At 46.0% G+C, this 17,146-nt stretch overlaps 1 protein-coding gene across 8 annotated transcripts in view; it reads left to right on the top strand.

The window, feature by feature from the left end:
- Window positions 1-17,146, top strand: part of rapgef1b (Rap guanine nucleotide exchange factor (GEF) 1b) — a 44,244-nt gene that overhangs the window by 18,750 nt on the left and 8,348 nt on the right. Inside the window, exons 2-17 of one of the 8 annotated variants that reach the window (XM_087843811.1) lie at window positions 2,595-2,740; window positions 3,284-3,462; window positions 4,935-5,091; window positions 5,185-5,273; window positions 5,370-5,525; window positions 6,040-6,090; window positions 6,661-6,775; window positions 8,036-8,216; window positions 8,568-9,089; window positions 10,115-10,317; window positions 12,321-12,482; window positions 14,161-14,307; window positions 14,832-14,924; window positions 15,908-15,987; window positions 16,154-16,259; window positions 16,945-17,020. In XM_087843811.1, coding sequence (XP_087699937.1) covers window positions 2,595-2,740; window positions 3,284-3,462; window positions 4,935-5,091; window positions 5,185-5,273; window positions 5,370-5,525; window positions 6,040-6,090; window positions 6,661-6,775; window positions 8,036-8,216; window positions 8,568-9,089; window positions 10,115-10,317; window positions 12,321-12,482; window positions 14,161-14,307; window positions 14,832-14,924; window positions 15,908-15,987; window positions 16,154-16,259; window positions 16,945-17,020 — 2,463 coding nt within the window. Of the gene's footprint in view, window positions 1-2,594; window positions 2,741-3,283; window positions 3,463-4,934; window positions 5,092-5,184; window positions 5,274-5,366; window positions 5,526-6,039; window positions 6,091-6,660; window positions 6,776-8,035; window positions 8,217-8,567; window positions 9,090-10,114; window positions 10,318-12,320; window positions 12,483-14,160; window positions 14,308-14,831; window positions 14,925-15,907; window positions 15,988-16,153; window positions 16,260-16,944; window positions 17,021-17,146 lie in introns of all 8 variants that reach the window. The other 7 variants (XM_087843810.1, XM_087843813.1, XM_087843812.1 and 4 more) reach the window with 7 other exon arrangements.

Below are 17,146 nucleotides of genomic sequence, written 5' to 3'. Positions count from 1 at the left end.
TTATTCATGGCGCTTGAGTGTTCGAGGTGCAGAAATGAATAGTCTCCAGTCTCAGTTGGGCACTGAGACAGTTTTACTGTTCTCCAGGCTGCCAGAATCTACGGGTAGCAGACGACAACAGTATTAGCGCCTACACAACTTCCAATTTTATCCCACCCCAAAACGGTTTAACTGTAAAGTTTCTTTCACTGTTTTGTTTCGTCGATGACTCGTCAGATCTGTCTGAGACATTACAACCAATGACATCATAATTCTGGCCAGCAGCAGGCAGGAAGCTGAGGAGAGGACCTGGCTGCGCACTCTCTCACAGAGGAGGGGAGGGTGGATACTTAAGGGGGGGCTGCATGACTATAACAGAGCACTTCACTGTGTTCTCCCTCTCTCTCTCTCTCTCCCTCTCTCTCTCTCTCGTGCTTGCTGACTTTAACAGTGTCCATTTCTTTCTGTTGATGATGTCATTTTCATGCTGAGCCAGACTTCCAGTTCTTTCTGCTCCCAAGAACTAAAGAGGAAAAAAAAGACTGGGTTGAGGAGTGAATAGGGGAGCGGAGGATTGATGGAACCAGCCCTGTGCGCCTGATAAACAGCTGAGCCTCGGGACCGCGATGTGGCGTCTGAGGTCACCAGCTGTATCGATCGTATGCACTCATTGTGCTCGTGTCATTGCTTCTCAGCTCTGGGGCTGGGACGATGCTGAGTTGCAGCTGTAAACAACACGGACACACTCCTTTCAGCTCTGTGTGAGCTGCAGTTGAGTGAGAGGTTGCAGCGTTTTTGTGAAGTCCGACACAATCCCCTGTGCACGCTCCCAGATTAAGGGGATTCTGGGGGGGGGGGGGGGGGGGGGGGGGGGGCACTGAATTTATATGAAGGCTGATGTGCAATCAAAAACATACTCACTACTCTACATGTAGTCTGTGACTCTGGAAAGTGAAGTCCAGCCAGGAGAGTGTCTTGGCTTGTGGCAAAACGGACTTAACACTGTATGTACAGCCTCGGGGTGTAAAATAATCTCTCACGCTAGCTGTGCTATTCAGACCGTGCTCTTCTGGAGCTCTGAAGGACTACATCATCCCCTGCGGCGCGACTACAAAGTGTAGATCCAGACAGCAGTGCAGATGAGAAGGTTGTCCCTTCCTGCAGGGTCTTCATCGCACCGAGTGACTGCTCTGTCTTCTTTGATAAACTTGTCTTCCTTCTCCCTAAATCCTGCCCAGCTGACTAGACGTTGTTATTTCTTTACTCCACTGACTGTGTGAAATGAAGAGGCACAGCATACCAATAAAATATGCTATCTCTGTCACACGGTGGCATGAATTTACTCTCTCCCTGGAAACAACCACTCATGAAGTTACATTTGAGTTAGTTTGTTTTTACCCCAGCAAAGCAAACACGTTGAAACATCTATATGTGATTGATTCAACCGATTTGGATATTAGAAACTGGGTCAAATTCAGATTAAAATTGATGAGCAGTCATGAAAGAGATTTCCAGCAACTCTGCGTTTTGCTCAATCCTCTCTCTCTGCGACACAAATAACTTACTAATGCTTGCCCCATCCCGAAAAAAAAAATTCACCTGGAGTTTTTTTCTTTTTCTTTTTCTTTTTTTTTGTGCGTGAAGCTGGGATAAAAAAATTTAAAAATCTGCGTAAGAACAAGAGACGAGGGGTCACGCACGCCTAATCTCAGGAAATGCTACGGCAGCCGTTCTCACCAACATTTTTAATGAGAACACGAGGCCGTCCTTGGCCGTCCTTGGCCGTCTTGGCGAACTTTGGCTTTGCGCTGGGTGTAAAGGATGATGGGGATTAGAGATAGAACAGTGGGTGGATGCTTGCGTGTCGTGTCGATCAATGGTGCAGATGAAAGCACGGCCCCACTGGAAGTCTGGTTTGTGGCTCTTTCCTGCTGTTGATTGCTATTCTGCAGTCTTTTTGGTTGTTTTTCTTCACGCCGATGGCCCCAGAATGCCACATCCCGCCGTTGCCGCGATCAAGGGAGATTAAAGCAGATAAAGGTGTCATATTGTCGCTGATAAAAACCCACACTCGTCCTGTCAGCTCCCACTGCTCTTATTAGTATTTATTTCCTGGTTCAGCTTCAGATAGGAGGGGAGAGACAAAGAGGTGAAAGGACAACATGAGGGAGCACCTTATTTATCTTAAGGCTCTGTTAATCCTGGGATCAACTAAACCCTCACTGCTATGAACTAGTTGGAATTCTGCTAAATAACTCATCTATTATGAAGCTGCTGTCTCTGTAATCCTGTAAAGTCATTTTCATCTCTGCACTAACTAGCAGAGGCACACTCGTCTGCTTTGGCCTCGTCTCCCTCACATCTGTACAAATAATGAGCTGCTAGATGAGCTTGAGCAGCAGATTTGTGTTAGCATTGCAGTCTTGCTGGTGCTCAACTCCTGACCTGAGCACCACTGTGTGATAGTGATATCAGCACTTCACTGAGCTTGTGCCATCTGCTTACATCTAATTTCTATTCTCAAACCCCCTTCCTCACCCGCCACCTCCCCCTTGAGAATCTCTCCTCCGTAACTGACCATTCAACTTGCTGTGTTTTCCCTCTCTCGTCCACAGACTCACAACGGTCCCATCTGTCCACTATCACCATGATCCTGAAGGATAAGTTCCACTCTCCCAAGATCAAGAGGACTCCATCCAAGAAGGGCAAGCAACTGCAGCCCGAGACAGCAGCCAAGAGTACTGAGAAACCTACTAACAAGGTGTGTGTGTTTGTGTGCGCCAGCAGACATGTGTGTATTGTGGGAAATCCAACGCTTTCCCGCCTATTCCGTGTATTTGTTTGCCTCTTTGTGAGACGATTGTTTTCCTGTCAGATGTTTTGTGCTCCTCTATTCCATTGTGTCCGCACGTGGGTTTCCCTGCTGGTTCCCACAGCCTCCCAGTCGCTGTGGCGGCTGGCTGTGCTTCAGCAGGTGTCTAAACCTATAAAGGCGCGAGTGGAACCGCGCTGCGTCGTGAATGAACTCTGTTAGCTCTTAAAGGCTTTTGGTGTAATGAGTATACTCCTCAGCAGTCCTGCTGTGAAAGACTAGAGAGGCTCAAAGAGCTCTTTGCAGGAGCACCAAGATCACTCAAAGCCACATCACTTGATAGATGACGCTTTGAACTGTGAGCAAACCACAGGAGTAGCAGACCCAATGCACAGAGCCCAGACTAAATAGTAACTATTTACTTCTCTTATAAAAATGAACTTTGCAGTCTAATCCTGAGACACTGTTTTGTGGTTGTGCATTTTTTTTTAGAAGGTTAGTAGGCTGGAGGAGCAGGAGAAAGAAGTGGTCAGTGCCCTGCGCTACTTCAAGACAATCGTGGACAAAATGGTTGTAGAGAAGAAGGTTCTGGAGATGCTTCCAGGCTCGGCCAGCAAGGTGCTTGAAGCAATCTTGCCTCTGGTGCAGGTAGAGGCACGGATACAGCACAGGTGGGTAATAGAAAATGTAGGTCAGTGTTATAATATTCTTTCTGCAGTCTTTTTCCCCACTTTAGATTTATATTAGTGACACTGTATCACTTCTCAGTTTATTCTTATTATTCTTGCCTCTCGAAGTAGCTTGTAAAGTAGCTCGGTCACATGTTCAGACTAGAAAGACGCTGCCTTCCTGCCAGCGAGGAGCTTGTGAAGATTGATAAGTTCGCAGGCTCCCCTCGAGGCTCCCCCGATTCGAAATCTGAAGTTGTATAAGCTCACATCACTTGCTGCTCTCTCTCTCTCCATTAACACATTTCTTTTTGTGGAACAGAAATTAATTTCAGCTTTGAGATATATCAGCCCGTAGCACGAGTCAGTTTGCTTTATTTCCCCTGTGTGTTTGCTGTTGTGTTTTTTTAAAGTAAGCCTGGTTGCAGTTTTTTGTGGGCAGCTTTTGCCAGGACATGTTGGAACTTCTCTGTCTTTGTCTTTGTGCCTTTTTTCTCACCCATCGTTACAGATGAAGTACGGAGGTCAAAGGTCAGAGCACTGTGTTTAGAAGCAGTTGATGGATTGTTGCTGGAAAACTGAGCAGCAGCCATATTTTAAGATTTGAACTCAATCTTACCGAGTCCAAATCTTGATAGATCCCAGTAAAAGTTTAGATTATAGTTACTTTACAGCTCTAAGTTGAATGTCTTTTGGCAAATAAGCTACAGTAAGTAAATATTGTTTCATAATATTATCTGTTAAGTTTCCATTTTAGCGATTAAAACCGTTTTTCCGTTGGCTACATGGGCGGTATATTTGGTTTCAGGGATTTAATTTAATTTGAGTCAAATAGATGTAACTCCAGTGAGAGTTAAGTAGAGAGCTTATTTGCTAAAACTGTATTAGTATATACAAAGTCTAGTCAGCCACATGAATTATAATCACTCTAGATCTCCTCAGCTCTAGCGTGATCTACGTCCCATACTTGTCCAATCCACCATCTCCCTACTTCTATAGCTTCAGTTCTCTCCCACTCGCTTAAGGACTAAGCCGTGCAGAGACATTGGAAGGATATTCCTGCACTGTGAATCAGTCGCTGCGTGTTGGTACAGGCCATTGCCACACCTTAGTGTTAAGTCTCAAAGTATGATTTGCTAAATGGTGAAACAACACCCACTTCCCTACATTCTCCTGTGAGCTCTAGCAGCCTTATTCCTAGCCTCAAGCTTGTAGCCTAAGCAATTCCAACCAATCCCCCCCAGAAATGTTTGTTGATAGACAGTAGATAGAATGTGTCTTATTTCTGTGATTTTTCTCACTTGCAGCCTAACATGTTCCCCCTCCTCCTTCTCTTTCTTCATGCCTTGCTGTTGTGCCCTCTTGGATCATTCTCCTTCCTCACTTTTGCTCTCCCCTCCTGTGCATGATGTGCTTCATATCTGTACTGTACACCACCAACCCAACCCAACCGAATTCCTCTTCTCGTCAAACAGTTCGGCGCTGTCATCTTGCCACAGCCGCGTATATCAGAGTTTGGCCAACCTTATCCGCTGGGCCGACCAGGTGATGCTTGACGGGATTGACTTGGACGATAAGGAAAATGTGGCTTCTGTCACCAATGTCATCAAAGCGGTGCTGGATGGAGTAAAGGTATGGGCCCTGTGCTGAAAATGATGTGGCAGTGTGCTAAAGTGGAGTTTTCAGAGGAGACTGAGACTGGCTGCGTTGTCTATCTGTGAACAGGAGCTGGTGAAGCTGACCATAGAGAAGCAGGAACAGCCGTCACCTACCACACCTAATAAACCAGCAGCACCTGCTGTCACAGCCGAGAGGTGAGCGCAGAGCACACTCGCAGGATTACGAAGATTCAGGCGCTCCGAGTACGTCGCGTCACTCAATCTGCTTTTTTTTCTTTACGTACGCAGCAGCGTGTCAGCAGAGATGCCCCTGATAGATCGGGAGCAGGAGGTCTCGAGTAAGCCGGCTCTGGCAGCCGCTCCTGTGGAAGCTGCCCCTGAAGTACCAGACGTGGAAGTAGCACCTCCCAAACCGCCACTACCGGAAGCCAAAATGGCTGAGCTCAGGTGAGGGTGAAAGCGCTCCAGCTGCGGGTGTGATATTGCGGATTCTCTGTGTTTAAGTGAGCAGGGCTACAGTATCAATACTTCTCCCAGCTGAGCAGACGTTGCTGAAGCGTTCGCTGTGGCGATAAAGTCCGTAGAAACCAAAGGATTTCCTGTCGCCTTATTTTTGTCTGGTAGCTTTGAGGCTGTGCGGTCAGAGGTCACCGAAACTATTTTGTGACCATTTGTACCGTCGCCACAAAGCATTTATTCGTTGCAGCTGTTTCAGTGTAACTTGTCTTTTTTCTCGAGTTGTTTCACGAGTAACAAATAAGGAGTAAAGGAAGCTTTTGTGATATGAAATTCAAAGGGGTTTTCTTTGAGGTTTGAACTATTAAGACTTTTTATACTCGAGCCTTAAAAATCTGAATCAGTAGTTTGTTTGTTGCTCTTCGTTCCTTACTCTCTCTGCTGTGTCTGTCATTTTTTTTGTATTTATTTATTTCTTTTCCCATTTTTTGGATTCTGGGAACAGAGCACAGTTGAGTGCCGAGGCTGGCCAAAGGAGACCCTCTCAGAAGGAGAAGTATGTTAGCCCCTTAGGATCATCTGTCTCCATAATAACATCCCACCCCTCCCCCCTTCCCCATAAAACTTCTGGATTGGATGAAAGTGCTTTTTGATTTGCATGGTTGCGTTGTTTTAAAGTTTGTGTCATCCTGGGTATTCCCTGAAGACCTTCCCATCCAATCAGAAGACCGCCCAGTGCATGAGAGTGTATGACTGACCCTATGAAGTGTCCTTTTTCGCTGGCCTCCATGTCATGGTCGCTTCTGTGCGCTCGTCGCCTCATTTGGATGATATTAACTCACTGAGAGAATTTAGGTTTGACAAGCAGGAGAGAGCCTAACATGAAACACTCTCACTTTTCATCTCACTGTCCAGAGGAGGGATGATAATGTGTGTGTGTTCATGTATATATACATCTTTTTGTTGTTGTTTTTTATGTGTGTGTGTGCGCATACATGTCAGGAACCGCGTGTTCCGCGTGCTTGCCTGATTGACCTTTTTTTAACTTTGAGACAAAACGCTCATTGTTCCTGTTTGGCTTTCTTTCTTTTTTTTATTCTGCTGTTCTCCATTTATCCGTCTGTAGTCCTCCACCAGCTCTTCCTCCTAAGAAGCGACAGTCGGCCCCTTCACCTACACCAGTGGCAGTGGTCGCCCCGATGAGCCGTGGCTCCAGCCTCCCGTGTAGTGACCACAGACAGGTGAGGCTTTAACGTCCAGTGATCTACAGTACTGTGCAAAACTCTTGAGTCGCCCCTCATTTCCTTATATTTTGCTTCCAAGGCACCTGAATTTCTTGTCATTTTGAGCATTAGTTCTCCAGACTTCCATGGCTGTTTTTTCACTCTTTTTCAATCCAGTCCTTGTACCTGACCATTTTAATATGAATAGTTTTTTGTTTTGTTTTGCTCTGTTTTTTAAGGCATAAAATAGAATTTTTGTTTTTTCACCAACAAGGTGAGTCCAGACATCTATTAGTTGAAAACCTGGTGTGGAGTATCTGAAAGTCGTGTCCTTAAGAAATAAGAAAGAATCCAGCAAAGACCTGAAACAGTACCCTGCCATTCAGTTCATCAGTCTGCTTTGCTGAAGTCTCATCACAAATGGTCTCAGTGGAAGGATGGTGCCATTTATAATGAAGGAGGACAGGGAGAAATGGCTGACGGTTGCCACGTTACACAAGAAGTGGACTGAAAATTAGTGGTAACATGTCAAATGGGGTAATTAATCCAAATTTGAAATTATGTATTCCAGTTGTCATTGGTATGTACATGAGAGAAAGTCACAAGAGGTGAGGGTCTACAGCCGTCTGCAAAACATGTTACTGCCATCTGTAATGGTTTGGGGCTGCATTTCAGCCAGTGGTGTTAGAGATCTTGTCAAAACGGATGGAATTATGAACGCAGAAAAGTGCAGTCAGATTCTGATCCATCAAACAACACCATCTGGAAAGCATCTGATTGGCAGCAGCTTCATTTTCAGCATAACAACGATCCCAAACACACTATCAGTCATGGAGTCCAGACTTCAACTTTATTAAAGCAGTGTGGGATCATCCTGACTGAGAATGCAACAAAAGGCAGCCAACATCCAAAGAAGAGCTTTGAATGTCCTTTGAGAAGCCTGGAGAACTATTCCTGAAGACTACTTAAAGGAATCAGAAGGAAACTTTGCCAAAGAGAGTTCAGGCTGTGATCAAGTATATCAAGTCATATTATATATACTTGTTCAAATTGAACCTCCATTTTTGCTTTGTGTACTTTATTTTCATGTATGTTTGCACGTTTCAATAAATCACTGCACCTGTTTCCCATTTTCCTACAAAATACCAATAGAAAATAATGGTTTAGGACTTTTGCACAGCACTGTATTATAGCATCCCATTAGTTTACTTTAAAACCCTAAATGCAGTATGTATTTGTAGGAAGTAAACTAACCTTTCAGTGTCTCTGCAACAACAGGATTATGAACAGGAGTTCCTTCAGAGGCGTTTCTCTGGGGGAAGCCACTCGTACGGTGGCGACTCTCCCCGTCTTTCACCGTGCAGCAGCATGGGGAAACTCAGCAAATCCGACGAACAGCTTTCTTCCATAGAGCAGGACAGCGGGCAGTGTTCTCGGAACACCAGCTGTGAGACGCTCGGTAAGAAGTCCAGCTATTCAGCGCTGAATTGCTTATTTTATTTTTTATGCTGGTCAAATTGCTTGCACAAAATACTAAAGATGGGTGCATATGCATGTTAACAATGTACAAAATCAGGAAAAATCTGTGCATTTCTTTGCACAAATAGTTGACAGAAAAGTAAAAAAAACAGTCAACAGTTCAACAGTGAGGTAATTATGCTGTGTTAGCTCCTGCTATTATAATTGACTAAAGGGGGTGGGTTCCTTAATATTTTCAACACTAGTTGTTGATGAAATATGAAGAACTAAATAAAAAAAATAAAATGTAATGTAAATGTAAATAAAAATCATCTTCTCTTTATCTTTGCAGACAACACAGATCACTACGACCCAGATTATGACTTCCTCCACCAGGACTTGTCAGCTGGGGAAAACCTGCCCCCAATACCAGTTGGGGGGTGCCTCAGCCCCCTGCCCGAGTCTCACAGCGAGTCCTCTTCCCCCGTTCCTGGACAGCACCCCTCGCATCCACGCTTCAGCGCTCCCCCACCCCAGCACCAAGATTACTGGACCCCCCAGCCCAATCAGACTAACCCCTTACAGTCCTCCCGCATCAGCGCACCCCCTGCCCTGCCGATGAAGAAGCGGCGCAGCACCCAAACGTCGTCCTTCTCCGACACTGGGTCCAGGGTGCTGTACGAGCGATTCCCCTCGCAGTACGACAACCTGTCAGAAGAGGAACTTCATCCCACGCCACCGTTCCCCCTTTTCACACCCATCTCACCCATGCCCCAAACAAATGGGGGCGTGTTTGTTTCCCAGTACGTTGCCAGTGACAATGCAGATGTCCCCGCCAGCCCACCGCCACTGCCAGAAAAGAAAAGCAAACACAGTAAGTGAGGGGGGAAGAAAAGGGGCAGGAGACATTGTGATGCAGCGGTTAGGTCTAGAAAGAAGGACGACCTTTAAATGAGTAAAGTAAGATTAAAGGTTAAAGACTGAAGTCGAGATTTGGAAAAGGACACTCAGTGCACTTTGTCATCCACTTGTTGCACCGCAGTTTATGTCAAGGAAATATTCCTCTGTGAATAGAGGCAGGAAGTGAACTCCAGGATGTGCTACAATGGGTTCGGCTCCAGGGGCACAGAGGGCAGTGGATGGTCACTTCCTCACCCGACTGCTACATCACTTCCTCTCATGCTACTGTATTATGTCATTCCCAGCAGCAGACTGCCCTTCCTGCTTTTTTAATCACATTCCAGAGTCCTGGTTGATGTAAAGCGCAGTATATGCACACTACTGTTAACCCAGTGAGAATCACTATATAATAAGGTTTGTGTCAAACCCAGGAAAATAACTGATGATGTCATAGTGATGCATTCATGGGCTTTAGGACATTTTTAGCAAAATGTCTGAATCACCAGGGTGTTAACCACGCAGACTGAGTTTAATGAAAAATGTTATTGTGTGGTTGCTCAACACTTCGCTGTGACACGCTTACGTTTTTTTTTCCTTTTTAGATCTCTTGTATTTTATATCTCCCATATTGCATGAGCAATACTGATTATTTACACTTGTTGTAGACGTCAAGGTTAATTTCAAATTGCTTTCGAATTGTATTACTTTACAGTAATACAGAGAAAATCACAACAGTCAAATGACCCCCTATGAGAACACACTTGGCAACAGCTGGAAGGAAAAACTCTGTTTTAACAGGAAGGAACCTCAAGCAGAAAGAGGCCTATGGTGGGGCAGCCAGCTGCTATGACTGGTTGGGGATGGGGAAAAGAAGATGAGACAAAAGACACACTTTGGAAGAGAGCGAGAGAATAATAATAACTATCTTTTCTTAAAGTTGGAACCTTACGCAAAATAAACAACGCATGTTTTCTAATCGAATTAATCTCTTTCTTCCAGTCCTTCAATACATGCAGTTTGTGGAAGACTACTCAGAGCCACAGCCCTCTGTCTTCTACCAGATGCCGCAGAGCGAAAGCATCTATGAACAGCGCAACAAGCGCTTCCAGGAGGTCTACGGCTTCAACGACTCCTTCAGCAGCACCGACTCAGTGCACGAGCCGGTGCAGCCGCCGGCTTTGCCACCAAAGCAAAGACAACTGGTAAGAGACCTCTCTACTTCAAAGGGCCGTGACCCTGAGCTCCTTTAATATTTCGCCACATCTCATAAATTCTCAAGGCCTGAAGCAGATAAAATAGCCGGGTTTGTTCATTTGGGCCGGGTGAGCAAAGCTGTAATTTAAATTCCTGAAATCATTCAGTTCCGTTTAGAGCAAAACTTTGAAGCGGTGAAGTGTTCGTTGATGAAACTGCAATTTATGAAATTACACCTTGAATTGCTAAAAAGCGTCGCGAGCCCATGTGAAGAATACAAACAAGCCGTCTGCAGCGGTGGTGGTCCCTGCCGGCAGGAAGCAAAGAGTAGCTGCAAGTGCATTCCAGCGGTAATCCTCATCAATTTTCTCTCAAGCCTCCTCTTCTCTTGTTATCTCCCTCACCTATTCGACTCCCTCTCTTTCTTCTCTCTCCATTTCTGTAACCGCAGCAGACATCTGCACATACGTGGAGGTGTTTGGTTGTTAGTTGGAGATAAGACCGGCCTTTATCAGATCCAGACCACTTATCTTAATCTGGGTCGGCGTCTGGGTTAATTGAGACAACCGTCTGACAATGAGTCAGTGGGGAGAGAGTGGAGGAGACACACACCAGGATAAGTCGCAGCAAAAGAAGGGCACACTGCTATCAAGCAATGCGTTCTCACGCTAGCATATTATATACTACCAAATCTGGAACATTATTGGTTACTTTCCATGTGATCTTAGTTATTTTCTCTGTGCTTCTCTAACGACTTTAAATTAAGAGGGGCTTTTTGTGCACCAGTCACACTTTAACAGCTTTTGGATTGTAGTTTAATGGCAGTTATGAGGTGGGGAACACACAGTCCTAGTGAAGCAGATCAGCTGAGTTTTTGGCGCCTGCATTTTTATGTAGTGGTGAAAATGTTTTGATTTTTAAAACAAGGGTTTTTTGGGGGCCTTTAATGTTATTTTTATTAAATGTTTAACGATCACCGCTAGAGAGCTTTATAAATATTTTGTGTTCACGGTAGATGATCCACATTTTGCCACATTTCCAGAAACACAATCGTCTTTTGTCTACAAATATGACTGCGCATTTGAGGACAGTAAGCAGATGACATGCTTCTCCGGGGTACAGTACAAATTCACAGAGAGAGAAACAGACTTTGTGGCTGAATGGCTGCCTACCCAGACCCACCACCTTCATCCGCTGTCCCCTTTCTGCCATCGACCCCTGTGTATTTTTGAGCCAGGCTCCCAACTTTTATTTTTATCACTCTTTTGTCTGAGCATACAGTCGGGCAACGCTCATCTCCGCCTTCCTGCCCCCTAGGCCTAATCTGGCCTCGTGTTTTGGACTTGATGAGCTCGTGGCCCAGTGGACTAAGCCTGTTTGCCTCCTCCATAAACCCATGTTCCAGGCTTACACGCTTTGGCAACTTTACAGGGCTTTGCAAAAAAAAAAAAGTCAATTCAGCCGCCGTGTGGATAAGGAAATGGGTGGGGGGGGAAAAAAAAACTAGAGCGGATCATATTGGCTCCGTTTAGAGCGTGTTGCAGCTGGCCTGGTTTCTGTAAAGCTCTTAAAGCTCAGGACATCAAAAGGTGTAGTGGGCTGTCAGAGTCAATATAAATGCGTGTAACCTGAACACGTCACATGTGCTGCAGTAATTAAGGTTTTCCAGGAAAACACAATAGAGAAGATTCATAATCAGACACATTTTCCCTTCTCTTGTATTTCCATCTGCAGCCAATGAGCTGATGCTTCTCAGCTGTACTAGAAAAACCTCCTACGCTTTTACCACTTAACTTCACTGCTCCACTGCTGACCTTTGATTAAATCTGCTCTAATACAGTCTCGCTTCCTAGTGTAATCAACTGTCCCCTCTTCTCTTTTTCTCTTTTAACACCCTTTTTTCTCCACATCTGCACCTCACCTCAACCCCCTCTTATTCTCACTCTTATTCTCACTCTTTCTTTCTTTCTTTCTTTCTTTCTTTCTTTCTTTGTCTTCGTTTCCCTCTCAGGCCTCCCACTCCTCTTCCCCTTCTTCTTCCTCCTCCTCCTCTCTCTCCTGCCACCTCCAGCCGTCTGTGGCGGCAATGGAGGAGGCGGGCTCTGGGCTGGGCCTCAGCATATCGGTTTCTAACTCCTACCTGATTGGCCAGGCGTCTATGACCACACCCACGGTAAGTCTCCCCCCCCCCCCTTTCCCTTCCCTCCTTCACCCCGTGCATTTGAACTCTCCATTCTCCACTCTGGCTGGGTGCTGTGTCCAGGAGTGGCTTGACCCTGTGTGTGTGCTCCATATGTAAATACAGTCTTGTTCATCTACACCTGCACCATTGACTTTCCCGACGACACCCTCGGGCGTTTGTGATTTGTTTGCTGTGCAGTTAGATTTGCTGCTCCACCCATCCATGCGAGCATTTGTTTTAACTGTGTGATTTTTGTTGTTGCTTTAAAAAATATATATATTGTTTATTATTGTGTGCTTTGCGTGGTAATGAGTCTGTGGAGTAATTTGTTATAGTTGTGTGCATCTTCTTGCTAGCAAAGCTGGTGAGTTTGTGTGCAAAGCCTTCCTCTACAGGTTGTATTTGATCCTTTTCTTCTTTTCAGTGTGCCTCAGTTATTGAGTTGTAGGTACAAAGCAGCCCATCGGAACATCACATGAGAGTGTGTCAGGTCTTTTTTTGTTTCATTTCAACCATCAGCTTCTTCTTTAAGAGTTAGCTTGAGGCTAATCAGTGCTGTGTTCAAGTAAGCACTTTGTAGTAGATTTGGGATGTGTGTTACAGCCTTCGGGTCAGTATTTTTTGGAGAGTTGACCCATGGTGACCCCTCAGTGTGTGAGGCACGCTGAGACATGGTGTGGGTCTCCCTCAGGGTATCTCCAATGGAATGCAGCAGCAGATGGATCTGATGGAAAACACATTCCCTCCATTTCGACTGCTCTTCCTTCCACTCCTCCTACTTCACCCTCCACCGTGAAGCCTCTCGACTACTAACCCTGTCCCTCTCACCTCCGTGCTGGGAGCGCCTTTCTCTCTCCTAAACACATGCACACTTCCACATCTCGCATTTGCCAGTTTCTGTGAAATGTTTGCATTCCTCAAATCGTCAGGGCATGATGGTTTTTGGGGGAATGTCAAGGGGGGGAGCCTTCCAGGAAAGCAGCTTTGCATATGTCGAGAGGGATGACGTGTTAAAGGAGCAGAGAGGAATTTCACAGTTTTGGGAGGATTTTCGATATTTGCATTGCAAAGTAAAAGAAGAATGAGATTCTTTGGTTCCGGTTTCTGTTCGGCTGTGCATGAGCGTGCCATTTCATTTGTCTGCGTGTTTGCCAGTGATCTATGTGTTTGCACCACTCTGTGCTGGTATGCTGAGACAGGGCTGCTATGTGCAACATGTTAGAACAAGTTACTGCTCCCTCCCTGCTGCCAGGCATCTATTTAGCGGCCACATGAACCACCAAACATTTAGACATCGCTTGTCGAAACATAGATGCACACTGAGAGCTGATGCTGGCTTATCCGTGTCCTTGTTAAGCCAAGCCCTTTTTTATAGCTTCCATGTTACCCTCTGGAAATGTTTATGTTGTATTTAGTTTAGGTGTGTGTGTGTGTGTGCGCGCAATTCATGTTCAGGCACATCACTCCCATAGTCAAAGGCTAATGGAAGTTTTGGAGGTATGAGGTGAACACGCCCCCCTCCCTCGCTGTCTTTTTCCCTTTGTGCAGAATCTTTTTCTACCTGCTCTGCCTCCTTCTTTCTGATCTCTTAGACCTGTCTTTTTCTTTTTTTTCCTTTTCATTTTGTTTTGTCTTCTTTCTTGCTTTCATTCTTTTCCACCAATCACAGAGCTTGGACCAGGTTGCCTTGACCAATGCCACCATTCTGGATGGCAGCGGGGGCGGGCCCAACGGTTCCCTGGCTGGCTCAGTGGGTTCTATGGCTGTCTGTCTTCCTTCTGAGTCTTCTCTCACTGACTCTCTCCACACCTCAGCGGTGAGCTTACAAAAAAAGGACAGATGTTGGAAGCTCAAGCAGGAATACTTTTGAACCAGCTCTGTGAAACAGATTTGAAAGGGGAGAAAAAATGTGATGCTGAATCCCTTCCCCTGGAAGATTGGTATTAGATCACAGCTGTTTGGCGTACAGTATTGTTGCTCATATAATAATAACGCAGTGACTCATTCTCTTAGTGGTATCTTGTTGTCATTATCACTGCTCACAAGCTGTCTGCTGTCTGATTATTGGTCCTTAAAAGAATCCCAGTGGAGCATGTTGCACTGCATGTTCTTCTTGCCAGTAAATATTATTACCTGTTTGTATCTAACGCACTCCAGCGCCACCTGGTGGTCACAAGTAAGAACTGGAAAGCACATCACTCTCTGTAGAGCGCCAGACCTCGACTAGACTGCTATCTCTCCTCCTTAGCCACACATTCTCACTCGGCGTCTGCTCCACCCTTAGCAAACACTCTCTGCCGCCCTCACGCCTCGGTTTGTGTCCCTCCTCTTTTCCCATAGAGCGAGAGCGCGAACGACGAGGGCGGGGAGGGGGAGTATGTCAACTTGTACTCATCCAGCCAGGCCAATGGGGAGCTGCCTCACTCCCTCGGAGTAAGTAGCTGACCGGCACGGGGTGGGGAGGTGAAAGGTCAATTCCATTTGCACATCCCCATCACTTCAGGGGTATGAATCAATTGGAGGGGTTTCGAGCGACGGTCGGCAGATGTCAGTCTCACATCTGTTGCGCGCCGAGCAGCTTTTATTGATTCACCTCCTGGAGCGATGGCGAAGAGATGGAATGTGAACGTGGCCAAACCTGACTGAGCATGACTTGAGGTTCACAGGGTTTTGCCTGCAAGGAACTTGTGTGCTCTGGCTGGTGTCTGTGGGGGAAAAAAAAGATGTCCATGTTGTGTATGTTGTTATGAATGCCTGGCTGCTGATTGCCACCCCCCCTCTCTCTCTCTCACTGGCTGCGCTTTAACTGTAACAAGCGTTTAACCATGTTCCAATCTAACACCTAACATGTCGCTGCTGAGGGATTCTCAATGGTTTCCAGTAACACTTCTCATAACAGTTGTTGTGCACCTGTGCATGTGCGACAAGTGTATGTGCGTGCGTGTACAGTGGTGTTTGTATTCCCTTGGGGCAGCTTGTGCATTTGGGATTTTAAGGCATGTTGGGGTGAGGTGAGAAAGAGAGAGGGAGAGAGAACAAAGGATTAGGATGATGTATGGAAGTGTGGTTGTGTTTGTGGTTCTACATTTGGTGCTTCTACCCTGTGGTGTTGTTCTGGTTTGGGTATCATCTGTCGGGTTTTTCCTTACTCACAACGAAGGAAAGCTTCATTATTTGACCCCCCCAGCTCATTACACCTTATCTGCATCAGCACTAATGGGGACAACATCCTTTGTAAACCTTGAGATAAACCATTCACCATTTCTGCTCTGCCAACATGTTGCATGAAGTCCTAGTGGTCCCTCTGATGCCATCAACAGCCACGCAGCTTCCTGTTGCTGCGTGGGGGTCATTCATCAGTGATGCTGTTACAGATGCTTATTTAATTATTTATTTTCCCCCCTTTCCACAAATAGGACACAATCGCGGCTGATGATGTCCTTCAAGACCCCACCCCTCAGATGCCATCCACCAATAACAAAGAGGATAAGGAAAGGTATTGCAGAAAGGATGTTCTTCACATTTGATGAGCTAGTTAGCACAACTGTGATCTGTTAATAATCAGTTGTTTCCACTCTAGCACACCGTGTGAACATGTTTGATGATGGCTGTGTGTGTGTGTGTGTTTGTGTGTGTGTGTGTGTGTGTGTGCGGTTTTTCAGAAGGCAAAAGGCAACTGATTCAGCTGGGAGCGATGAAGAAGATGTGGACGAGCTCGCCCTCATAGACCACAAGGAGATCATGAGCAGGATAACACTAAAACAAGAAGTAAGGGGACAGCTGTTTGAGGCCTGCGTGCTGTTTTTAGAAATCCACCGACAACAGAAGTGTGCAGCAGCACCAGCGTACAAAGCACGCTTCATCCTGTTAGTCCAGCTCAGGGTAAAAGGTCGCTGTGAGTCATTCAGTTGTGAAATCAGATCCCGAGAGCAGCCGTGGCTGCCCTCTGGAGTTCAATCTCCAAAACTGCAGATCTAAAAATTGACTGCTCTGCTGCTGCTCCATCCTCCTCCTCCTCCTTTGTCCTGTGTGGTGCAGTGTGAGGGTTAGATACAGAGATACAGATGTGTGAAAATGCTGTTTGCCACTCTGCAAGGTTAGGGCCAGTGTGACAGCAATGCTTTAAAAAAGGAGACGGGGAGCGATCAGAAATGTAAGGAGGAAAGGTGTAAAGCTTTGCTGAGATTTAGAGGTGTCGTGCAAGAAACATCACAGCAGAGGCGATCTTTGTCACGCACAGATCTAGACTTTTTCTCCGTCATCAGTTAGGGAGCTGGTGCAGGACAGGAGGGGTCGGGGAGGGGGAAGGAAATGTGCGTGCTTCATTTTGGGCTAGACTGCATCACTCCATCCCAAGTCTAACCACTCTTTTCTTCTTCTCCTCCTCCTCCTTTCACTCTCACCCACCTCCGTATTTCTCTGCCGCACCTCGCCCGCTACTTAATATTCGCAGAATGACGACGGCCCCGACGTCCGCGCCGGATCAGGGGACATCCTATTAGTCCACGCTACAGAAACAGACCGCAAAGGTACAGTACAGCACACGCAAAGCATCGCAGTCGTTATGTTGTGCAGTGTGTCACTGTGCTTCTGGGTCACTGGCACAGATTTGTTTTGCCAGCTTTGACAGCTGTGCGTTTACATTAGAGTCAAAG

This window comes from Neolamprologus brichardi, chromosome 7 (assembly GCF_056152115.1).
Source record: "Neolamprologus brichardi isolate AB-2024 chromosome 7, ASM5615211v1, whole genome shotgun sequence".
Lineage (NCBI taxonomy): Eukaryota > Metazoa > Chordata > Actinopteri > Cichliformes > Cichlidae > Neolamprologus > Neolamprologus brichardi.
This window is presented reverse-complemented; position numbering and strand designations above follow the sequence as displayed.